The 26,434-nt window shown below is 36.2% G+C and overlaps 1 protein-coding gene across 1 annotated transcript; it reads right to left on the bottom strand.

Annotated features, from left to right (window-relative positions):
- Positions 1–1,182: 1,182 nt before the first annotated feature.
- On the bottom strand, positions 1,183–19,761 carry LOC121429539 (ultraviolet-B receptor UVR8-like). Its single transcript, XM_041626598.1, has 5 exons — positions 19,593–19,761; positions 17,951–18,167; positions 14,826–14,902; positions 11,295–11,495; positions 1,183–1,328 (listed from the first exon to the last, which is right to left on the bottom strand). Exons 1-5 carry the CDS (start codon positions 19,759–19,761, stop codon positions 1,183–1,185), a joined length of 810 nt encoding a protein of 269 aa, XP_041482532.1.
- Positions 19,762–26,434: the final 6,673 nt, after the last annotated feature.

Here is a 26,434-nt window from a genome sequence, read left to right as displayed (position 1 = left end):
TTTAGAAGTTTTTTCATTATTATTTGCACTTGCAGAAGGAAGCAGAACGGCGCAAAGAACCCGGCGCTTTTTTCAAAAAAAAAATCCTGATATAAAGAAGGCATGAGAAGGCAAAGGGGCACTCGTTAGCACATAAGACAGGTCCTTCTCAGGTGAAAGGGGCACAGGGCATGTACATGAGAGGCACTTCACTGATTCGAAATATGCTAACACACAACATAGGTCCTTCTCAGGTGAAAGGGGCACAGAACACGACGGTGAGGGGGCATTTTTAGAGACGAGAAAAAAAAATCACTTATACGAGAAAGGGCACTTGGTAACAGCTAAAAAGGGTAATCTTTCGATGAAAGGGGCACAGTACACGTTCGTGAGGGGGCATTTTTCTTTCGTAAAAGGGGCACTTTTTCAGTGCTTCAAAAAGTGGGGGGCACTGTGCCCCCGGTCCCACAGGATCGCCGTCCCTGCATTTATACATTCAACAGTTAGAGAGAATTTCTTGAGAATGGATTAAAACAAATGATAATGGCCTTGTGCTAGCTTGACCGTTTTGTCCTCTTGAAGTACCTGTTTTTGTTTATTTCCAAATCGTCTGATGCTAATTCGTCCAATTGCCAACGCGTATATCATAATTTGGTCTAACATCAGTTCGTCCACTATCCACATGGTCTAAATGCCAATTCGTCCACTCACCATTTCGTCTAATAACCAATTGGGTCAATAGCCGTTTAGTCCATATACCATTTGGTATAACTGGACTGGTGTTAATAGTGCAAAATGAATGAAGTTGAAATCACAGATCAGTGATTGAAAAGGATATTAGATCAACTGATTAGGAGACGAAATGGTCATAGACGAAATGGTGATGAGGCGAAGTGATGATTGGGCCAAATGGTTAGGCGTATTAGACTAAATGGTTGCTAGACGTAATGTCGATGGACGTAAAGGCATTAGACTATCAAAATGAAAGTAGACCATGTGGTGAGTAGACAAGTTGGCAGTAGATGCATTGGGAATTTACCCACTTTTTTGGAGGGTGCCTCAAAAGAGAGCGTTGTTGTTATATCCTTCAATGCACTGATCATTACATTAACGCATGTACGGCAATGGCTTCAGCCTCTAAGATGGCGGCCCGATGACGTCAATTCAAAAATCGATTGTGATATACTAGCTTGTAAACACTCATCAATCTTGCAATGATCCATTGACATGATCGACTGACTTTAATTGATGTCGTCTATTAATTCCTACCTCGTGCAGGAGAGCCGTAGAGTTGTTAGTACAGGTGGCGTTCTTCACTCCCTTCTTAACAAACGCAGGAAATTCCTCATCTACGTAGGAAAAATAGGATGGGATATGTTAAGACTATGTAAACATAGTCTGGGGGTGACTACGGGGGGGGGGGCACGCCCCCCTGTTGTAATAACACTTTACCCACAAATGTAATAACGCCCACAAATGTAATAACACTTTACCCACAAATGTAATAATTTTTGATCGCCCACAAATGTAATCATGACTTTACCCATAAGTGTAATAAATTTGAAGGGTTTTTTGGCGAATCCGTTCTAAACTAACATCCTATAGTAATGTGTTCATATAGCACAAAATTGCGAAGTCTTTTATTCAGACTGGGTTAATAAAACATTAAAGTACAAGTCCAAAGTCTTTTTCCAGACCCGGTTGTTTAAAAAATTACAATACAAATCCAAAGTCTTTTTTCCAGATCCGGTTGTTTCAAACATTATAATATAAGTCCAAAGTCTTTTTTTCCAGACCCGGTTGTTTCAAAAATTGTGATATAAATCCAAAGTCTTCTTTCCAGACCGGGTTGTTTCAAGAATATAATATAATAGTCCGGCAGCCCAGGAGGTTTATTCAACCGAAAGCCGGACAAGCAAATGACCCCATAGCTGGATGGCATGGACCTTGAAGTTTACAAAAATGCATTGCTGCCGGGTTCTATGCGTGGTCTTCCCTCCGAAATGACGTAATATATGACGTCACTACAAAATGGCCCTATTTTACCATTTTGCAGACATTGTACACATAGCATGAAGTCAAGGGAGAATATCTCAGCCAAATCTTGCTTGTTTTGTATGAAACTTTCACAATATATTGTTCAAGTAGTGCACAAGAGATATGTAAAATTTCACGAACAAAAATTATTGTTTACATATGCAAATTACGTAATGAAATTTGCATATCATTAGTTTTGGAGATTTCTCGCATAAAAAATTGTCAAAAATCGATTTAGAAATTTATTTTCTTTTGTAGTGTACTTTATTTGATATTTTTTCTCTCAAGCATAATATCATTGTCTTCATCTATATCTGTACTTTAAGAAAATATATAACAGTAATTGAAAAAGACATTATAGACTGTGATTTCAGCCCCCTTTCCAATATGGTGCGCACGTAGAAATCGTGCGTTTTTGGCCTATTTTCACCATATGGCTGAGGTGTGCGAACGATATGCCTACTTTATTGATGTTTCCTGCATTTTGCATGATATTAAATCTTCCAAACAACATACTTTCGTCTTCATCATGTCTCTGGTGATCAATCAATGATTTCAGCAAAAATTGATTGCCCACTGGGCAGTCTATAGGCTACGTTTTCAGCCTAGTTTTCAACAACGAACCTATACCATGTAAGACTGCATCGTTGTAGTCGAGTCGGATAAGAGGTTCCTGTGTACCATCAAAATATTTTTCACTCAATTTTTCAATCAACGTTTTGGTATTTGTCTAAACTGTCTCGTTAATGAATCTTGATGTTCCCTTCCCAAAATCGTGTCCAACGGGGTTCAAAATTGATATCTTTGGCGGCCCTCTTGGACTTTTTTAAAAATGAAAATCAATTATTTTCATATTTTATTGCACAGAGTCTGACAATGGGACAATCTTTTAATCAATACGCATTTCTCTATATATTTTGAAATAAAATTTATCCCGAAATGGGCATGATTTTGGTCAAAAATTTGCATGTGCATTGATATCTATCTGTTCAATCATTAACATCAACAACTATTTCAAAATATCAGCATTCGACACGAAAGAGGATATAATATACCGATAATACTGTAACGCTTCATGACAATATGTATGTCTTTATTTGCTTAGTTAAAGGGCAAATACCATTATTACCCATTTATTGGAAAATATGCCACTTTGGAGCCCATATTAAGGCAAAAAACGTTTCTGATATGGAATAAAGCCACTTTCATTCTTTTTAAACTACATGGAGATAAGAAGGGTAGAGTTTCCTCTATCTGCTACTAGCATACTGAAGCATACCCCCTTCAGGGAGCGTCGAAATCACCCACCCTTTTTCATATTTTACCTATTTGTGGGAAAATATGCTTTTTAGCCCCCATTGAGGCAAAAAGTGTTGCTGCTATGTAGTACGGCCACTTTCATTGTTTTTAAACTATGTGGAGACAAGAGTAGAGTTTTCTCTATCTGCTACAAAAATGTGTGCTGTTACAGCAAAGCCTACTCCCTCTGAGGACTGCTAAAGTTACCCGATAATTATACGCATTTTGCCCATTAATGGGAAAATATGCTATTTTCGAGCCCCCATTTGGGCAAAAAGTGCTTCTGCTATTTAGTAAAACCACGTTTATTATTTTCAAACTATATGGAGACCAAAGAGTAGAGTTTCTTCTATCTGCTACATATAAAGAGGTGTTGGCATATTGGAACATACCCCCTTAGGGGGTCTCCGAAATCACTTACCCTTTTTCCATATTTTACCTATTTATGGGAAAATATGCTATTTTCGAGCCCCCATTGAGGCAAAAGGTGTTTCTGCTATGTAGTAAAACTACTCTTATTGCTTTTAAACTATATGGAGACAAAAGAGTAGAGTTTCCTCTATCTGCTACATATAAAGAGGTGCTGGTACCATAAAGCCTACCCCCTTTGGGAACTGCCAAAGTTACCCGCCCCTTTTACGTAATTTGCAAATTCATGGGAAAATGTGCTATTTTCGAGCCCCCATTGAGGCAAAAGGTCTTTCTGCTATGTAGTAAAACTACTCTTATTGCTTTTAAACTATATGGAGACGAAAGAGTAGAGTTTCCTCTATCTGCTACATATAAATAGGTGTTGGCATATTGGAACATACCTCCCTTGGAGGTCGCCAAATTCAACTACCCTATTTCATATTTTAACTATTTATGGGAAAATATGCTATTTTCGAGCCCCCATTGAGGCAAAAGGCGTTTCTGCTATGTAGTAAAACTACTCTTATTGCTTTTAAACTATATGGAGACGAAAGAGTAGAGTTTCCTCTATCAGCTACATATAAAGAGGTGCTGGTACCATAAAGCCTACCCCCTTTTGGAACTGCCAAAGTTACCCGCCCCTTTTACGTAATTTGCAAAATCATGGGAAAATGTGCTATTTTCGAGCCCCCATTGAGGCAAAAGGTGTTTCTGGAATGTAGTAAAACTACTCTTATTGCTTTTAAACTATATGGAGACGAAAGAGTAGAGTTTCCTCTATCTGCTACATATAAAGAGGTGTTGGCATATTGGAACATACCCCCTAAGGGGGTCACCAAAATCACCTACCCTATTTCATAATTTGACTATTTTGGGGAAGAATATGCTATTTTCGAGCCCCCATTGAGGCAAAAGGTGTTTCTGCTATATAGTAAAACTACTCTTATTGCTTTTAAACTATATGGAGACGAAAGAGTAGAGTTTCCTCTATCTGCTACATATAAAGAGGTGTTGGCATATTGGAACATACCCCCCTTATGGGGTCGCCGAAATCACCTACCCTTTTTCCATACTTTACCTGTTTATGGGAAATGTGCTATTTTCGAGCCCCCATTCAGGCAAAAAGCGTTTCTGCTTTATGGTGAAGCCAGTTTCATTCTTTTGAAACTACATGGAATTAAAGGAGTAGACTTTCTTCAATCTGCTGCTAATAAGTGGTTGCACAGCAAAGTCTATCCCCTCCGGGGGTTCCGAAAGTCACCCACCCCTTTTCCATATTTTTTCCAATATGGGGAAAATCTGCCAATCTTGGAGCCTCTGAAGAAGGTAGCAGTCGATGTGCCAGCACTTTTTTTTACATGTAGCTGATAGAAAAAAATGCCTCTTCTTTTATTTCAAAGTGGTTTCCAAAATCAAAGCTAGCTTTACTATATAGCAGAAATGCCCTTTTGTCTGAATGGGGGCTCAAACATTGCATTTTTTTAATAAAGAATGAAAATAGACATATGTAACTGATAAAGAAGATCCTACTTTGTCATTTTTATGTGGTTACAAAACAAAAACAAGGGCTTTACCGCAAGGCAGAAACACTGTTTGCCTCAAAATGACTAATTTTCCGAGAAACTGGCAAGATACGAAAAAAAGATTGGGTGACTTTGGCAGCCCCCTGAGGGTTAGGCTTTGCTATGCCCCAATTTCTTTATATGTAGCTGATAGAGAAAAGTGATATAAAGGAAAAAATTACATACTCAAAACAAAATGTTACCACATTGGGGGCTCCGAAAAGCACGATATGATAATAGTCAAGCTATGGATAATGGTATGGTACTGTATGTAACATTTTACTGGTTCTTGTGGGACTATGCTTTAAGGTGCCCGAGAGAAATTTTCAAGAGATTTCATTATCATAAAAATTGCTTTGTGTAGAAAATGCCTTTTACCCTCATACACATGATACAAGTAATACATACCTTTCTATCGATCGCTAAGTACGTTATTTTCTGCATGTTAGGCACATCAACAAAGGCGATCGGATGCCAGATGAAACAGATAGATGTCAATGCACATGAACATTTTGGTTCAAAATTTTTGATGAATTTTTTTTTTTAATATATTAACCGGACTATTCAGAAAACAATTTCAACCGATTTCTACTATCCAAATCCTAGTGCAATAAAATATGAAAATAATTGATTTTCATTAAAAATGTCCAAGAGGGCCGCCAAAGATATCAATTTTGAACTCCGTTGGACACGATTTTGGGAAGGGAACATCAAGATTCATTAACTAGACACTTTAGGCAAATACCAAAACATTGAGTGAAAAATATTTTGATGGTACATAGAAACCCCCTTATCCGACTCGACTACAACGATGCAGTCATACATGGTATAGGTTCGTTGTTGAAAACTAGGCTGAAAACGTAGCCTATAGACTGCCCAGTGGGCAATCAATTTTTGCTGAAATCATTGATTGATCACCAGAGACATAATGAAGAAGAAAATATGTTGTTTGGAAGATTTAATATCATGCAAAATGCAGGAAACATCAATAAAGTAGGCATATCGTTCGCACACCTCGGCCATATGGTGAAAATAGGCCAAAAACGCACGATTTCTACGTGCGCACCATATTGGAAAGGGGGCTGAAATCACAGTCTATAATGTCTTTTTCAATTACTGTTATATATTTTCTTAAAGTAGAGATATAGATGAAGACAATGATATCATGCTTGAGAGAAAAAATATCAAATAAAGTACACTACAAAAGAAAATAAATTTCTAAATCGATTTTTGACAATTTTTTATGCGAGAAATCTCCAAAACTAATGATATGCAAATTTCATTACGTAATTTGCATATGTAAACAATAATTTCTGTTCGTGAAATTTTACATATCTCTTGTGCACTACTTGAACAATACATTGTGAAAGTTTCATTCAAAACAAGCAAGATTTGGCTGAGATATTCTCCCTTGACTTCATGCTATGTGTACAATGTCTGCAAAATGGTAAAATAGGGCCATTTTGTAGTGACGTCATATATTACGTCATTTCGGAGGGAAGACCACGCATAGAACCCGGCAGCAATGCATTTTTGTAAACTTCAAGGTCCATGCCATCCAGCTATGGGGTCATTTGCTTGTCCGGCTTTCGGTTGAATAAATCTCCTGGGCTGCCGGACTATAAGTCCAAGTCTTTTTTTCCAGACCCGGTTGTTTCAAGAATTTTAATACAAGTCCAAAGTCTTTTTCCAGACCCAGTTATTACAAAATTTATAATATAAGTCCAAACTAAGATACGATAATGATATTCGTGTGGAAGAAAATGGGAATCGAGCTTAGTCTTTTCTCCAGACCCAGTTAATTAAAACTGGTGGAATTAATGTCTTTGTTGTTGTTTCAACTTATACGGTGTATATTATGAATATATGCACTAAGAGTAAATTGAGAATCAAGCGTAGTCTTTTCTCCAGACCCGGTTATTTGTTATTTAAACATTATGAATAACAGTTTAAAAACAGTATAAATACCCCATAATCTTATTAATGCTGGATATAGCGTAGTCTTTCAGCCCGACCAAGTTTTTTTCAAAAAACGCTAATAGTAAGAATTAAAAAAAATCAAAGTCTAAGACCAAACAAACCTTCAACCTAAGAACCTGTTTTAAAAGAGGTTTAGAGTGTTGTCTTTATTCCAGACCTAAAACAGTTACGAAAAAAATCTTCTAACATAAGACCTTATATTCTTATTCTTGTGGAATAACACGAGTTTTAAAACGTACTCTTTCCTCCAGACCCGGCTATTAAAAAAAATAAAAAACTTCAAATCTAAGACCAATTTTCCAAAGTTTCACCCAGTAAAAATATGTCTTTACACCACACCCATTTTTTTCGAATAATATTACTATCCCTACAAAACATTGTAATAACGCGTGGGTAAAGCAGACATCCTTTCTCCAGACTTTATTATTTGAAAAATAAAGTAGTTTTTACAAATATATAAAAACGAATACCCAATAATCTAAGTACTGTGGAACAACATGAAGACCGATTGTCAAAATTCGACTTTCCTCCAGACCGAATTATTTCAGGAATAAAAAAATCAATAAAACTCAACCCCCAACAACGAATCTAAGAACCAACAATCCTCCAAATTAAGACCATGCATGTAGAAAAGCACATGTTTAGAGCGTTGTCCTTATTCCAGACCCGGTGATTTAAAAATGATTTAAACAATCTAATAAAAAAAAAGACTCATATTCTTATTCTTGTGGAATAAGACGAGTATTATGCTTAGTCTTTCGTCTGGACCCGGTTATTTAAAAGATAAAAAAATATTGAAAAAAGTCACAGCTAAGACCAATCTTCAAAATTAAACCCACTTAAAATGCTTGGGCTTAGAGTGTTGTCTTTACCCCTCACCCAGTTCTCTTAAAAATACAAATTAAGCGAAACATTAATCTTAACACTTAGACCCCAGCATACTTATTTGAACAGACAAGTTTATTGAAAAAATACAGAAAAGAAAATATTTACCCTCTTTCAGCCTAACATCCTGTAATACATGATGCAATTAAAAATTCACTTTTTCTTCCAGGTAAAGAAATTTATGATAAAAAACAACATCAAAACTTAGAGCACGGGGAGCGTTTCATGGAAAGGATTTGTCTGACGTTTTATCCGACACTTACCATGGTAGCACTGCTTCTTAGCCAATCAACATCAAGGACAGTTGTCAGATCTGACAACTTGTCGGACATAAGTGTTGATGAAATACTCCCCCAATCATCTTATTCATGTTGAACAGGCACAAGAATATGATTGAGTCTTTGTTATGAAGATTTCATTTATCTTATTTTTGAAAATGACAAGGTCTGGAATAAAGAAAACTCTCTAAAATTTTATTCATTGGAGGTTCTTTTGAAGGATAGTTGGGCCTGGACCATATTTCCATGTTATTCAATGTTGATAAGATTGCAGGGTCTTTGTTTTGTTGTTATTGTGTTTTAAATGACTTTTATAACTGGGTCTGGAGGAAAGACTACGCTATATTTTTATGTTTTTCAAAATAAAGAGGATCGTGGGTCTTCGTTTGCTTTTTTTTTTATTGTTACTAGTTTATTATTACTATTATTCATTTCTTATTGGAAAGATCTGGGTCTGGAGGAAAGACTACGCAATATTTCCCTGTTATTCAACATAAATAGGATCGTGGGTCTTTGTTTGCTTTTTTATTATTACTAATTTATTACTATAATTACTATTATTATTCATTTGTTATTTGAAAGATCTGGGTCTGGATGAAAGACTACGCTATACTTCCATGGTATTTAACATAAATAAGAGAGTTGGGGTCTCTGTTACTTTTCCACCAGTCTTAATTAACTGGGTCTGGAGAAAAGACTTAGCTCGATGCTCATTTTTATTCCACTAGACTATCAGTATCGTATCTTTGTTTGTTCTTATATTTTTTTAAACAACCGGGTCTGGAAAAAGACCTTGGATGTATTTTTGGACCTTGGACGTATTTTTTAAACAACCGGGTCTAGAGAAAAGACTTTGGACTTAAATTATAATTTTTGAAACAACCGGGTCTGAAAAAAAGACTTTGGACTTACATTATAAATTTTGAATTAACCAGGTCTGGAAAAGAAGACTTTGGACGTATATCATAATTTTTTAAACAACCGGGTCTGAAAAAAGACTGAGGATTTATATTATAATTTTTGAAACAACCGGGTCTGGAAAAAGACTTTGGACTTGTACTTTAATGTTTTATTAACCCGGTCTAAATAAAAGACTTCGCACTTTTGTGCTATATGAACGCATTACTATAGGATTTTAGTTTAGAACGGATTCGCCAAAAATTCCTTCAAATTTATTACATTTGTGGGTAAGGTCATTATTACATTTGTGGGTAAAGTGCATTATTAAATTTGTGGGTAAAGTGTTATTACATTTGTGGGCGTTATTACATTTGTGGGTAAAGTGTTATTACATTTGTGGGTGTAAATTCCCCCCCCCCCCCCGTCAGGTGGCAGAAAAAAGAGGGAGAAAGAAAGAGAAACGTAGTGGGGGAGAAGAAATTGTTTTATTATATTTTATTATAATGTATCAATAATATTCATCATATTATATTACATAGGAAATAACTTTATGAAACATAAACTGCGTTGGGCCTATGAGTTTATCATCCCTGGTGCTCACATTATCTGTTTAATGATCTTGTATTGAACTATTCCGTTTTCAAGTCAATATACCCCAAATATATTTCCTTGCACTTCGAGTTATTATTCTATTTTTATAAAATGGCATATGCTTCTTTTGCATGAGTACTTAGAATGATTCTCCCCTTTAAAGCTCTGAATATTAAACATTTCCAGTTCGTGCTTACGTTCGCTTTAATAGATTGGTGATATATTATGTCTGATCGTCATGAATTCCTAAACACAGTCCTTAAAATGTCCCTTTTTCTGGTCTGAATATCTGGTCTTAATATTTTCCTCATTTGGTTAGTGAAATACGTATGGTCTTAGTGAATCCTACCACCAAATCATAGAATGCCCCTCTTCAGATCTGAATTTTAACATGTACATAATTACAACGTTTAAAAAGTGCTTCTTATGTCTAGGTGTAATTCTAACAAAATCAGCGAGCACTTGGCGCTCGCATTAGATGACTATGTCGTGTATGAGATATGTATGCTATGCTCTTCATGAATTCCTATGTCCTTAACATGTCCCTAGTTGGGGTCAATATATAAAAAACTTTTAGCTTGCGCTTCGCGCTTGCATTTATGTTTAATGAGATAAATACGTATCATGATTTAAAAAGTGTGCTTATAATTAGGCCAGAATATCAAAATTGTTATCTCACGCTTCGCGCTCCCATTATTTAATCAATGACATACATTTCCTTTTCATGGCAGTCTTTAAAATGTCTCTATTAGGTCAGTATACCTGGCAATTGAGTGACTAAACTTGTTTGCAGGTGCCCTCCCCCCCCCCCCATGCCACGACCCACGGTACGCCAATGGGCATAGTCTAACTAGAACAATAATATCAAAAAAATCGAGCATTGATGCATATGGAGGAATAGGACAAGGACTGGACCTGATCTACCATAGCCATTTTGAGATTTCTGGTGTCACTGGGGATCAGCTCCGACTGTTAAACATCATCGTTAAGCATCATCTTCATGCTTTGTTTTCTACATCGTTCAGTATTAGCGAGAATGTATGGGTGGCCGAAAGGGTCAAATCATTCTGTTTATTTTCATCCTATTAATCTTTAGTCCTTTTGGCCGCCCATAAGAATGCGTTCGGTCATACGATGATATCTGAACCGATCACAGCACAGAATTTCAAAAGCCTGTTTTCTTATAAGCTTGAATGATATTCTATAGGCATGATCATGGTAGGCATGTAATAAGCAAAACTATTTCATACTTGTATTTTACAACTATCTGAACGAATAAATGAAAACAAAACAAGCCACTCTTATCTGAGACCATTTCACAGCTACATAATTTGAAGCAAAAATGATGAACATTTTTTTTTTGTTTAGGTACCGTTTTGCTTCAGTTGTTTGCGTTGTCCGTCTGCGTCAAAGCCCCAAACATATGCATCACCAGCATCGGAAACAACGAGGGTGTGAGCGCCCCCAGTGGCAATATGTTGAATTACCATACCACTCGGAAGACCTTCGACTAAAGTCGGACATCGGGTACGTCGCTTCACCTTAGTTCTTCCCCAAGAATACAAGCTCCCTCCTATAAATAGCAACGACAAATTAGCAACGTAAAACTATCAAAAGTATAATTTCAAACAATACATGATTATAGAAAATATCAATGATAATTGATTTTCATGATGAGCGTTGTGGCACAGTGGATTAGTCTCCTGATACAGAGGGTCGTGGGTTCGAATCACAGCCACGGCGTAATTTTCCTTCGGCAAGAAATAGATCCACATTGTGCTGCACTCAACACAGGTGAGGTTAATGGGTACCTAGCAGGAATTTGATCCTTGAACTCGTTGAAACGCAGTGCGCGTAACAGCTGCTCTGCTAAAAGCGAGGGGTAATTATGCCGCTTTATTTTAGAGCTTAAAGATTTCGGGTGACGTAAGTGTTCAGTACTACACTGTAAAAAATGAAGTGCTAATTAAATTTAGAACTTACAGTGCTTGTATAGTGACTGCACTACAAGTGCTGTTTTTCTAGTTCAAAATTTAAACTAGAAAATAAGCACTCGTAGTGCAGTCACTATACAAGCACTTTAAGTGCTAAATTAGCACTTCGTTTTTCTTCAAGGTAAGTGTTCAGCCCTATATGACAAGTATGATAATTAATATTATTATCATCATTATTATAAATTTGTTTAAGATGACGATAATGACATGTGAGTCCATTATCTGTGTTAAAAGAAATATTCAACCCTTAATCAGAACATAATGGGATACTGACGCTATAAACAGTCGTTTAGAAAAGAAAATCAAATGCAGCACACGAGAACCCGTTTATATGCACTTTGATTGCTGATAAATGAGCAGAATAAGCACGGAATTCAATTTTTTTGGGAAAATTAATACTGTCCCACACATGCTACCCTGTGTTAGCGATCATCAGAATTATCGGTTTCAGCTTAAATATCAAGAATTCACAAAGATAAGTTTATTTCAATGTACCAGATCTAGATCTATGAGAATATCATATTAACCTTGATTTTGAAGACTTCCTCATGAAATAATTGTTTGCTGCAACTATACTGTATTTTACCTTCTGACTTGATATTTCATTCCATCTTCATGGAATCAAATTATACAGCGCGTATCAAAAAAAGTTTACACTTTGAAAAAGCCCTGGGAATTAAAAATATACTACATGTCGGTAATTTGTTAACATACTATCTTCGGTTTGGGTCTCATCTATCCAATGAAAGGAAAGGTTTTGACAGAATATAACACTTGGGTGAGCACTGTCTGTTTTTGTAAATCTCGCAGAAATCTGTTTGCGCAGAAATGCTCGTTTTCACGCTGTGCCGAGGGGAAAGGGCGAAATCAAACTTACCCTGCACAACATATCTCATACATTTCCCTTGCACTTTTAGCATTTTTAATATTTTGCCACCCAAATTGAAATTTCAACACTAAGTAAGCACAACCTTCACCCTTTTTGTGCCAGCTGGATCTGAGGACATAACTAAATTTGAATAAAAGATTATATCAGACATCTCCAGCATTTTTTCACTATGTTTTTATCATTTAAAGTTACATTTCATTTTTCATTTAATACTTGTTTCTCCACTTTTTACCAGCTTGACAATGATTAAAAAAAATGAAAATCAAGCCTAATCCATTTCATGTAAATCACAGCTCAGTGTAAAGCAAATATCGTCACGATTGCCTCGGTGTGTAGGGTAGTGCGTTGGGGCGCAATGCACTCTCCGAAGTGTTTTAGGCAAGGAAACAAGTTTTTAAAAAGGTAAAATATATCTTCAAATCAATTTTACTAGCTAAATCCATGTGTTCTTTATGATTACGGTCTACTTTTATTCGCAAAACTATTTCAAAGTTCTGCGCAAATCATTTTTCACTAACTTTTCAAAAGTAAGTGGTGCTCACTCAAGCGGAATTTTTTTTCGACACTTATATCGTCATTTGCTTAAATGGATCTGTACCAATGTTAAAACGTGGAAAATTTTGCCGGATATGACAAATGTCTGATTTTACAGGATTTTTTCTAAGTGTAAACTTTTTATATGCACTGTATAAAGCTAACTGCAAACTTCATTAGTTGTAAATGTGCAGGTCAAAGGATTGCTGGGCTGGTCAACTATTGCTGTATTTGTTAAGGGGGGTCAAATTAAGGGAATGCTTGTCAAGGGTATACCGTTTTGTTTTTTATACTTATCATGGGTAGACGTGTGTGTGTCGTGTGTGTGTGGTGAGGGCATGTGTGATGTGTGTGTGTGTATATATATATATATATATATATATATATATATACAGTGCGTTTCAAAAAAAAAGTTTACACTTAGAAAAAATCCTGTAAAATTATACATTTGTAATATCCTGAAGATTTTTCCACATTTTAACATTGGTACAGGTCCATTTAAGCAAATGACGATAAAACTGTCGAAAAATATTTCCGCTTGAGTGAGCACCACATACTTTTGAAAAGTTAGTGAAAAATGATTTGCGCAGAACTTTGAAATAGTTATGCGAATAAAAGTAGACCTTAATCATGAATAACACGTGGAATTTAGCTAGTAAAATTGATTTGAAGATATTTTTTACCTATTTAACTTGTTTCTTTGCCCAAACCACTTTGAGGAGTGCATTGCGCCACACCCCACTCCCCCACACACCGAGGCCATCGGGACGATATTTGCTTTACACTGGGCTGTGATTTACATGAAATGGCTTAGGCTTGATTTTCATTTTGTTAATCATTGTCAAGCTTGGAAAAAGTGTGGAGAAACAAGTATTAAATAAAAAATGAAATGTAAACCCACTTTAAATGATAAAAACTTAGTGAAAAAGTGCTAGAGATGTCTGATATAAACATTGGTTCAGATTTAGTTATGTCCTCAGATCCAGCAGGCACAAAAGGGTAAAAGTTGTGTATACTAAGTGATAAATTTCAATTTGGGTGGCAAAATTGTTAGAAAATGCTTGAATGTATCCGTTTTATTTTAATTGACTAAAAGTGCAAGGGAAATGTACGAGAAATGTTTCGCAGGGTAAGTTTGATTTCACCCTTTCCCCTTGATACAACGAAAAACGGGCATTTCTGCGCAGATTTCTGCGAGCTTTACTAAAATGGACAGTGCTCACTCAAGTGTAACATTCTGTCAAAACTTTTACTTTCATTGGATAGATGAGACCCAAACCCAGGATTGTATGTGAAAAAAATACCCACATGTTGTATATTTTTAAATTCCCAGGGCTTTTTCAAAGTGTAAACTTTTTTTTGATACGCACTGTATATATATATTAATATATATATATATATATATATATATATTAATATATATCATATATATTAATATATATATATATATGATATATATAATATATATGATATAACAGATATTTACCTCGTGTAAGGGCGAGGGAGTGGTCATGCCCACATGCTATTTTGATGACCTTTTGGTTTGAAAGTTCAGTGATAAGCCTGGAAAAGAGGAAACAAGTGAACAAAGATGATATTAATTGAACTTGTATTTCAATTTTCAAAAGAGGAACATTGCATTCGCGATGACCTCATCCGATCATAAATGCAATCTACTTTATTCTCTCCGACTACCAGGCACGACCTTTTAAGAACAATCTTTGTTTACAATATAGTACAAGGGGTAGGTATTACCCCCTTATTGAACCCCTCCCCTTTTGAAAGTAAGGATGAAAATAGCAATGTCCGTTTTCGGAGTGAAGACTCTCTTTGTCACAAAATAAGTTTCCGTTTGTAGAATGGCGATCATTTCTAACGTTTTTATCATTTGTTTTGCCTTTTGTTATTATTATTATTGTTATTATCATTATTATTATCATTATTATTATTATCATTATAATTATTCCTATTATTATCATTATAATCATTATTATTATCATCACCATCATCATCATTATATCTTACACGGTAGGCGCAAATACCGCACTATGCAATATAAAGCAAATCAATTAAATAAACTTCAAATACAAAGTCAAAAATAAATGTTGCAGTAACGCAAAAATATTTAGACACTGAATGCACCTGGGTCTGCCAGGCATTGGGCAAAGTTAATCAAATAACTGCAGTCCTCGGAACCGCCCTTATCGTAACCCATCCAGCTGAATCCAAAGGCCCGTATTCTGAAGTCGGGTTTAGCTTAAACTCAGGTTTAAAGTTGTGGTTTAAGTATGGACAGCCAATTGATACATGATCACTTACAGTATAAAGACATCATACTTCAGCTCATTCGGCTCTCAAATCATTTATAATTGTGTAGGAAGTAAAAATTAATGATTGTCTTCACCATCGATGAATCAGGAAAGAGCACAGTAAAGATGAGAAACATGTAACTTATAAAATTTTTGATACTTTTGGCTTTCCATACTTAAACCACAACTTTAAACCTGGGTTTAAGTTAAACCCGACTAATCATTGCATAAATTCGCAGTTTAAATTGCATATTTGAAGAAAAAAAAATTGTTAAATAAACGAGTGAAAAATAATATCATACAAAATGGTGGCTACATTCAACACTCATGTAGACAACAACACCTCAATGTTCGGCGAAGCCAGAGGGAAAAAAAGTATTGATGTTATATTTTATTACCTAACTTCACTTAAAAGCTTTAAACACTTTAAAATGTTTTATAAATATGTTCATTTTCTGGTGAAGTTCACTAACATTTGAGCACCACTGTATAAAGTTGAGAAAGAATATATATATGTATATATATATATATATATATATATATATATATATATATATATATATATATATATATATATATGCACCCTGAAACAAACATCCATGACTTCCGAACCAATGCGAGTTTTTAATATATTTTTACATGAGCGTGTAGGTAATTGTATAAGCTACCCTCTGAGTAAATGTTATAGACGTATTTTATGTCTTGCTTCAGTAAGCACCACCAGAAGGCAAAATTGTCACTTTCCAAAAGTCACAAGCCAAATATCATGATCATGATTCCACTTTATTGGAACAAATTCCATTCTTATCATGAAAAATAGTCAGATGGCTTGTAAAATGTACTTTCTAAAAGACGATACGAGATTTTTGGCTAAACTTTACGGTTGAATAAACACAAGTTAAAATTTACTATAATTGGATTTTTTTACACATTTCTACGATAAAAAGGATCGAATATGATGAGTTATTTTTGGGAAGAGTATCTTCAAAAATCGTTTCACGGATCAATGAACATTTAATGAAAGTAAGAAATACGAATTTCAAATATCATAGGCAAGTATTGTTTCATTTTGGTAACTGAAATGATCTTTTCTCAACTTTTTTCGTTATGTTCATGACCAATGAACATGCTTCAATGATTCAAATGCGTTTAATTAAAGATTCACGCTTGAATGAACATGTGGAAGGTGATTAGCTCTTTTTTTATTATTGGAAAAAAATGCAATTTGAGGGGTAATAAAATGGGTGCAAATCCGGTTTCAAATATGACTTAATTGCTGTCGTTTGTATCATCCATCAGTTTTATCACCACACACTTTCCGAACTTTTTACATTTTCATGGTTAAGCGAGCACGTTCGAAAACTTGGGAATGAATTCTTATACTGCATACATGCATTATTTCCCTAACAATTTCTCAGGATCAGTTGAATTTATGGACAAATCAGTGGTGGATCCCGAATTTTGAAATGGGGAGGGGGCCGGGTAATTGGGAACCACCAACATTTTCCAATGTTAACATGTTTTAACAAGTTGTAGGGCATACTGTTAATAACCCCCTATGATGATACGTCACAAAACATTGCGCTCACTCAATCATTAACAAACGATATCAAAATTTTGTGTGAAGTGGCTAAATGATGGATAATAAAACAGCATTAACACCATAAGATTCACCTAAAAACAACCTTTGCCCAACTTTGTATTTACACAATCTGAAAAACAAATTGATTGATTGATTTTATTGTATTTCTGCATTCTAGATAAATATGCAACATAACATTTAGGTGATACATTTAAGTTTTACAAAATAAAGCAATGGTCATAATAAAGCAATGAAGAATAATTGTCAACAAGAAGCGATATTCAATTAAAAGAAAATAATAATTTTAAATGAATGCAGGAGACCGCCATCGTGAGCGGTTAAGATTGAAAATGATGGCGGCCTGACAATTCTTGTGACATTCAAAAATGGTCATATTTAAATCAATCTTTGATTACTCATGCATGACTCAATTAACCGATCAATCTCATCCCCCCAGGAGTTGTGTAATGAGCGAAGAAAATCACCTATACGAAATTTCATATTTTAAAATTATTCCTTTCAAAAGTTACAGCAATTTGATTTAGGGGGGACTTACTTATTTTGTTATATACATACTTATAGATAGATAGATAGATAGATATTATATAGATAGATAAATATATAGAGAGATATAAATACATATAGAAAAGAGTGAAGGGATCGAGGGGCAGATGACAACCCCCCCCCCCTTCCCTCCGCGAGAATTCCATACAAACCCACCTTGGAGTGTGTTTCTCCTCCTTCTGTCCTTGATGGACCTGATTAGGTCTTTGTTTCTCATACATGTCATAAGAACGTCCGAGTTGCCCGTTATCATTCTTACCCCAACTGTAAACGCGACCACGGGCAGAGAGCGCGAGAAAGTGAGAACGGCCGCAGCTCACGTTCATGATTGCGTCGTCGTCGGCCGCTCCGGATGTCGGAAAATTCACCCTGACTGTTCAAAAAGTGTAAATCAATGTTTTCATGAAACTTCATTGAAAGAGTTCTGATATCATATGCAGGGGCGGAAATCTCTCCCAAAAGGTAGGGGGGACAAGGGGCTGAAAATTTTGACAAGCAAAAAAAAAAGGTTATCACCCCCAATTTAAGGTCATTTCGACGAAAATAAATTTGACAAGCAAAAAAAAAAGGTTATCATCATCCTAAAATACATAGTTTATTTCGAATTTGAATGATGCATTTCTTACCATCATAAAAGACCACAATCAGTAGGGGGGCATTTGATATTGTGCCCCCCCCCTACCGTCGAGTAGAGGGGACACGCCCCGCGGCCCCCTCCTGGGATTTCCGCCCATGATCATATGAGAAAATGAATGTTTTCATAAGATTTACTCTCTTATTGCTAAATGAGGACTAAATAACACAAGACCATGTCTTGCTAATTATCTGATCAACCGCAACTATGGAAAGCCCGCAATCCAAACATCTAACATTTTCTATTATGATGGATATTGATGCAACTATATATGTGCGACTCTTTATTTTCGGCGGGGGGGGGGGGCATTGTGCAAATTATTTCTGGCTGTGTAAAAATTATAACATTGCTGGATTTCCATGGTTTTTTTTAATCGGATGAATAACAACTCTTTTTGAGAGGGGACCCAGTGCGTTTGCACAAAAGATCCACGTAACCGATCGTTCTAAATTCGATACTATTAAAATCCCCTTTCACATTTGAATTGTGACCTCAAAAGATCACAGAAAAAGGTTTCTGTGCTCAGATTAACCCAGCTATAACATTCCCAGTTCCAGGGGAATCCTTGTGTGGCTGTGTAATATTTAAAATGTCGACGTTATAACTTCATGTAGCTTCTTTGTGATTGAGCCAATCGCTAAAACATGCATGTGAAGGACTGGTGTAATAAACTGGGAAGTTTGTTTAATTCCATCTCATTTTCATTGGTCTTTCTTTTGCCATTTTGTGACTTTGGATTCAGAAATCGATCGATGTTAGGAATAGCCTCTCTGTGATGTAACCAACCTCTTCTTCTTCTTCTTTCAGTCTGGTACAGTCCGCCACTGGCGTATTATCGTACTTATTGTACTTATAACTTAAGTGATCCTGTGTAAAAATTGTGCAGTGCCCTTGTAAAAGTTTGATCCGTTCCTTTTGGGAGTCAGTATAGCTATATTATGGAAAATTCAAAGGGCAACAAATCAAGATGTAGCTATCAATATCAGTATAGGCAAAAATGATAAGAAAATCATCAAAAGAATGTATAAAGAAGATCGTATTACTCATACAACGCATAATTGCTGCATTTGGATGCAATTCTAAGTAAACTATATAGCCACAACCAAAATCTAAATTTCTAGTCTCATCACTCTTTTCGATAATCCCTATTGTTTTGATGGTTACCATATTTATGCTGTTTGCTGACATCTGACACATCACACGCATAGACACGCCCTTCCGACGTAACCATGACGACGGTCTCCGAGTTATTACAGACATCTCTTATCTGCTTCCCCTTGATGTGGTATTTCTTAATCACCATGACAACATCAAAATTGGTCCTTGATGCCATGATTTCTGTCCTGAAAGGGATACAATGTACAACGACATGAACGCGTAACGTTAGAGAAAGGTCGAAGAATTTATCGAGTTACGGCACCCGTGGGATCTGATATCTAATTTTGGGTTTTTAATGAAGTAGCGAAAATGGCAGAATATTCATGGTACCTTTAAACCTCATCGTCATTGCTGCAATCGCTATCGTCCGTCCCTACCATCGCTACCCTCATGGCCACCACAAAAAACAACAACAACGTCAACACACATCAGGCGCGGTTCCAGGATTTTCTGAAAGGGGCGCGTTTTTGTCCCACATATTTGACAAGCCAAACAAAGAAAATAACAGAGATCATCACTAAAAATGAGGGGGGGGGGGGTTCTCCAGAACAAACTCGATAAGCATACAAGAAGAATGAAAGGCTTACGAGAGAGAGAAAAAAGGCCACCATCCGGGGCCACCATCAACATGATCAACTTGTACGGACCTTCCGCCCCCGGCATCTGCACCTGATGAGGATCATCATCGGCATCACATCATCATCATCATCGTCATCATCATCATCGTTGTCATCATCATTATCATCATCACCACCGTCATGCACCTACCCCTCCCCAACCAATTTGCAAACTATAAATCGTAACACTAACGGAAGCTACAATATAATGAGTAAACTTGTGGAGATCATTATTTCATATACAAATTGATGAATAGAAATGAACTGACAACGAAGAACAACGATGTTATACAATATGATGAATGTTCCCCAATTAATCAAACATAGGTAAAAACTTACAATTTCGCTCTGATTTCTCACACGAAAAACAACTGCTAGCTGTGGTGACGTTTTCCGGAGAGTGATCCGTCTGACGGTGTTTTACGGAGATTTATATGGTTTGGTGTGGTAAAAGTGTGGACTGGGAATTCCCCTCTGTTGCGAAATGAGGACGTACCATGAACCAAACAGTGTCATAATAGGCAACTTTCATAGTTGTGACATCGTGGATTTTATACGCAAATATTGGGATTCCCCGCTCCGAGCTCTCTTATAAACACAATAGGCAAGAACAGATCTAAGATGTCATAATGGGGAGGGTGTGGGGGGGGGAGGTTGTCTGCCGGCATATAGTCTCTGATTGGGGGTGGTCTCCTTTTTATTTGGCAACCAGTCAATTTGACTATTCTCGCCATCATAGATATTATATATTGACGTTTGTTGTCTTTGAAAAAAAAAAGGAAATGAACAAAGTAAAATTCAAATATTTATTCCTTTTTTCTTTTTTTTTCTTTTTCTTTTCTATGTCTTTTTGTTTATAGGATATCTACTAGGATTTAAAGTCGAGTAGGTGTGTCTCACAATTCAAAACCAGGGCTTTTACTGAAACTGTGTTATATAGGCCCACTAGTATGCAAGTAAAACCTAGGAAGGAATTGAAAGAGAAAGAAATGAGGAAAATCACATTGAAACTCTGATAGATGGGTCTTTACACAAGGCTAGCATATGTTTTTACAAGTCGACACATATCGTTACCAATATCGCATATAGCATTTTCATTTCTTTCAAAGGAGAAAATAGGAGTGTTGAATCAAAATGATGCCTTGCTCAAGGACACTATAGGGCACATGAGAGTAATTCAACCGCGCGCAAAGCATGCCGGACAGGCGTAAGTAAAGATCACATGACTTTATTGATTAAAATAATTCATTAAAAATAGATCAAATGTTTGTATATCAAAAGAAAAACGATAGACATAATGCTATGTTCATACTCTTTCATAATCAAGGCGTTTGGGAAGGCTAGACTGCATTTTTGTATTTCATTTTAATCATTATTACCCACAATGCAGTTCTGGTTTTTCTGGCGATGAACTGGCCGAAATTATGGTTAGTCTTATTTCAGGCCATTTAACTTTTGATTGAGCTGGTCAAGTACCTGATTAACATATCAAGTCTTAATGTACTGTTAATTGTGACTAATGTCAGTGAATTAAAGCAAAATCTATCGAGGGATTGATTTTTAATGATTTTTTGATGAGCTATGAAATAACACGTGAGTGAATTGGGGTCTGTAATAGGGCACATGAGAGTAATTCAACCGCGCGCAAAGCATGCCGGACAGGCGTAAGTAAAGATCACATGACTTTATTGATTAAAATAATTCATTAAAAATAGATCAAATGTTTGTATATCAAAAGAAAAACGATAGACATAATGCTATGTTCATACTCTTTCATAATCAAGGCGTTTGGGAAGGCTAGACTGCATTTTTGTATTTCATTTTAATCATTATTACCCACAATGCAGTTCTGTTTTTTCTGGCGATGAACTGGCCGAAATTATGGTTAGTCTTATTTCAGGCCATTTAACTTTTGATTGAGCTGGTCAAGTACCTGATTAACATATCAAGTCTTAATGTACTGTTAATTGTGACTAATGTCAGTGAATTAAAGCAAAATCTATCGAGGGATTGATTTTTAATGATTTTTTGATGAGTTATGATATAACACGTGAGTGAATGGGGGTCTGTATTACTCATGTGTGCCCTATATCGCGACTACACTTCTACACTGTCGTTGCTATGGCTGGGCGTCGTCTGCTAGAAATCGGTGGTGAGAATGCTTCAAACAGTTTTATGCAAAGTGATATAGGTTATGTTCAACAACAGTTGATAAGTATATTACTCGGCATTTAGTGCATTTATCGCTTACTATGCTGGAATGACGCTTTCAAATGTATATTCAATGCTTATCATTTATCATGCAGAAATGCGAGTTTCTACTGCCAATAGGAGATCTGGTTGGTTTGAGAGTGTGAAATGAAACAAGTACTAGTAGGAACTTCAAAATGATAAATAACTTCTAATTATCATCAGGATTCCTATTTTCAATATTTAGAGCACGCAGAGAAAGAAAGATGAACAAAATATTAAAATACATAAACTTGTCTCAGTCAGATACATCATAGATTGCGCACTTGAATACTATTCACTTCGTTGAAAGCTACAGGAGGGGGGGGGGGTGCTGAGTCGGGGTACATACCCCCATCCTCCTGGCTTGTAAGCAGGGCGGGGTTGATGCCTATAGCACCCCCCCCCCCCTTCTTCCTCCAAATTAACGGTTATAATAGGGAAGAGAGGCGAATGAGCAAAAGAAATGCTTACAATCTTTGTTTGTTATCAATTTTCTTTTATTTACTTTGTTTATTCTTATGCGAATACATATAGGTAATAAATCACCTCGAACGAAATTAAACATGTAAACAAGAAGTTGTAAATCCACACAATACATATTTAGCCAATTGATGGACATCAAGCAAGTAGAACTTGTAGCTGCAATACCATAGGAAGCGCACAAAATATATGAATGGAACACTGCATTTTTACATTAAATTGAGGGGTGTCTAATGAGACGTTTTCTTTTCTTTTACACATTTAGTCAGATTAGGTATTGAATGCAAGGTATCAATCTCTTCAGGAGAACTCACTCTTTCTTTTGAGACCAAAATTTTCAACTTTTCGTCATTTGACCCACAGTATAGGGCACATGAGAGTAATTCAACCGCGCGCAAAGCATGCCGGACAGGCGTAAGTAAAGATCACATGACTTTATTGATTAAAATAATTCATTAAAAATAGATCAAATGTTTGTATATCAAAAGAAAAACGATAGACATAATGCTATGTTCATACTCTTTCATAATCAAGGCGTTTGGGAAGGCTAGACTGCATTTTTGTATTTCATTTTAATCATTATTACCCACAATGCAGTTCTGTTTTTTCTGGCGATGAACTGGCCGAAATTATGGTTAGTCTTATTTCAGGCCATTTAACTTTTGATTGAGCTGGTCAAGTACCTGATTAACATATCAAGTCTTAATGTACTGTTAATTGTGACTAATGTCAGTGAATTAAAGCAAAATCTATCGAGGGATTGATTTTTAATGATTTTTTGATGAGCTATGATATAACACGTGAGTGAATGGGGGTCTGTAATACTCATGTGTGTCCAATACTCATGTGTGCCCTATAGTGTCGAAATCGAAACCCAGACTTTCAATTCGATTTTTCCAACTTCGATTTTCAAAACGAGAGCGATCTTCTATGCAAACAAGTCACTGCCAGTTGCTTCAGGCTGCATCTTCAGACCACTTTCCCTAACATGCCTTAGTGAATGGTTTTCACAGACTAGGGGAAGGAGGGGGGGGTGGATTTATCAATATAATTTTAAAAGCAATGAAATCTAAATGGCGAGCAAAAAAGGAAAACAAATCCAATGTCCAAAGTCGGTTATCTTTCCTCATCAACAGAAAAAAGGCAACAAAAAAGGTATCAGACAATATTTTCATCCTAACTTCTGAAAGAAGCAGGGCATACCACAGGTTGACATGGTATGCTTTGAGTAAACAAATTAGTTCATCATAAAATAAGATTCCCCCCCCCCCTTGGCTACCGGCCAACGACCGCGCTTTACGATGGGTACTTGTATGCCTCGGTCCCGTCGAGACAATATATTCATGTTTGCATACAAATAAACAGTAAACATATGTTTAAAGACCTATTTTGTACTTGATCGCCGGGTTTTTCCACTCCATTGTCACTCGTAATGATTAGCACACAGTGCTATAATAAAGTACATATTATATGATTATGGTGATTAATGACTATGATTAATGTCTCTGCCCTCAAGCGATAAAAAAGGTTTCGCTCTCCAAGCGAAGGATTGCCTCGAAACTGCACTACGGGTAGCACTATATCAGCTGATTCTATGCATGTTTTTTTCATTAATATTCAATAAGTTTCAACAATATTAATACATGATGCATTAAATCAGTGGTCAGTTCACTTTTTTAGTTCTTGGAGGAAAAATGAATAAACATAATTTCATAAAATACATGAGAACAAGTAGGGATAGGCCTATGACATCATCAATTTGCTCGTTGAATATTCATGAAAAAAAAACATGCATAGAACTGTCTCACCGAAATGTCATGAATTTGTTATTCCTTGTCCAATTTTGATCAAATTTTCTGTGTTTGTCTGAAGTTTCCCTATTTGTTCAAATCATATCATTTTTAGCCAGGAGTACCCCTTCAATACTCGATCCTTGCAGAAAACTAATTTATTTCAATGACTGAGTCATTCACCGGCGTAAGTGAGGGGTGGGATGGGGGCTTTGCCTCCCCTCCCCCCCCCCCCCCGAAAAATTCCAACACCAAGGAAAAGGATGAAAAGGCCTAGTAAAGTAAAGAAAAAAAGGTTGAAATAAAATATTTCTAATTTTGCCAAAATCTTTCATGTCTATCGTGAAAAATGTTATCTATTTATATCAAAATTGTAATTTTTTGTTTTCCCCTCGCGACTTTTTTTTAAGGAAATGAGCTCCATATATTATGTTTGACCCTCTGAAAATTTTTGTTGAAAATGCGACTGGATTCATTTTATTGGTTGATTTTCTGTCAGGTATAACACTATATAAAGAGACACTGTGGCTCAGTCAGTAGAGAGGGGGTTTCGGTTCCCGGTGACCGGGGTTCGATTCCCACTTGGTGCGCTATAGCCCTTTGGGTTTGAAGGTTTTTCATGACTGTATGGATCTAAAATTGCTTCTACATAATCCTGATATACTTCTCTTTCGTGTAAAAGGGTTAAAAGCAGATTAAAGACACCTTACATTACATGCATTACATGTCCCCCCTAAATTTGAGGCGGGGGGACGACCCCCCCCCCTAAATTTTGGTTTATAACCTGTTTTTTTTTTTGCTTGTTAATTTTGTTTCCTGTGTCCCCCCCCCCCCCCTAAGATTTTTTGCTTCCGCCGCCAATGCCTACATGTGGTATAAAATAATAGGCTGATTATCCACTTATTCTACATTTGCAGAGAAAAGTTTAGATTTCCGTGGATTTCCGTCTAAATTCTATCACACCATCTTTTCTAATGTCTAAGTTCTAAGTTGATACTAGATTTAGCTGCAACTCTCTGCAACTTTTTTTTTATGTTGAGCCGATTCTACTTGACACATCACCCGAAAAAAAACACGGTCATTTTATACTGCGCAGTCACTATAACGCACCGTGTGGGGGCGTACATAGCCATTCATTTTTTTCACTTGACGGCAAACAGGAAAATTACACGAAGTTCTGTGCATAATGTATACAATGTAGGGTTGATTGCCCATACGCTGATCGAACACCCCTCTTCCAAAGATAAATCACTTGTAGAATCAGTTAAGTCATAAAACTCTCCTGAGTGATACATTCTTGGTGTGAAATACTATCTGCGGTTTCGACCCCAGTCTACAACAGTTTGATAAAATCCGCTTAATATTTATAGATTTTTTTTCATTTAATGATCCTCTTGATGTCATAATTATTTTCAGGATTTCACACACACTTTTTAAACATGTGAGGAGCAAAACCGATGTTCTGTCAGGTCAATCTTAAAGTAACACTTAACACAAATCTTACATAGTCCATAATCGTTTAATGTAGTTTAATTTAGGTAGCCAATCAAAGGCTAGTATCTAGGTGACGTCAAATGGGCTTGAATATTAGCGTACCTTTTTTTTCTTGGGGGGGGGGGCTTGTCCAATTTTTTTCTGGTACGAAATCCTTTATTTGTGGTTGAAGTCCTTTTTTTTGCTTGTCAATATTTTTTGGCGGACGAATTTGCACCCCCCCCCCTTTGGAAAA

This window comes from Lytechinus variegatus, chromosome 16 (genome assembly GCF_018143015.1).
Source record: "Lytechinus variegatus isolate NC3 chromosome 16, Lvar_3.0, whole genome shotgun sequence".
Taxonomy (NCBI): domain Eukaryota; kingdom Metazoa; phylum Echinodermata; class Echinoidea; order Temnopleuroida; family Toxopneustidae; genus Lytechinus; species Lytechinus variegatus.
The sequence above is the reverse complement of the archived record's forward strand: the minus strand, read 5'-3'. Positions and strand labels throughout refer to the sequence as shown.

Coding starts and splice junctions, on each gene's coding strand:
- LOC121429539 (XM_041626598.1), bottom strand. CDS start 19,761: ATGGCATCAAGGACCAATTTTGATGTTGTCATGGTGATTAAGAAATAC. Junction 18,168..19,592: donor CAGCAAACAGCATAAATATG/GTAACCATCAAA, acceptor CTTTTTGAACAG/TCAGGGTGAATTTTCCGACA. Junction 11,496..14,825: donor CTCCCTCGCCCTTACACGAG/GTAAATATCTGT, acceptor TGCTATTTATAG/GAGGGAGCTTGTATTCTTGG.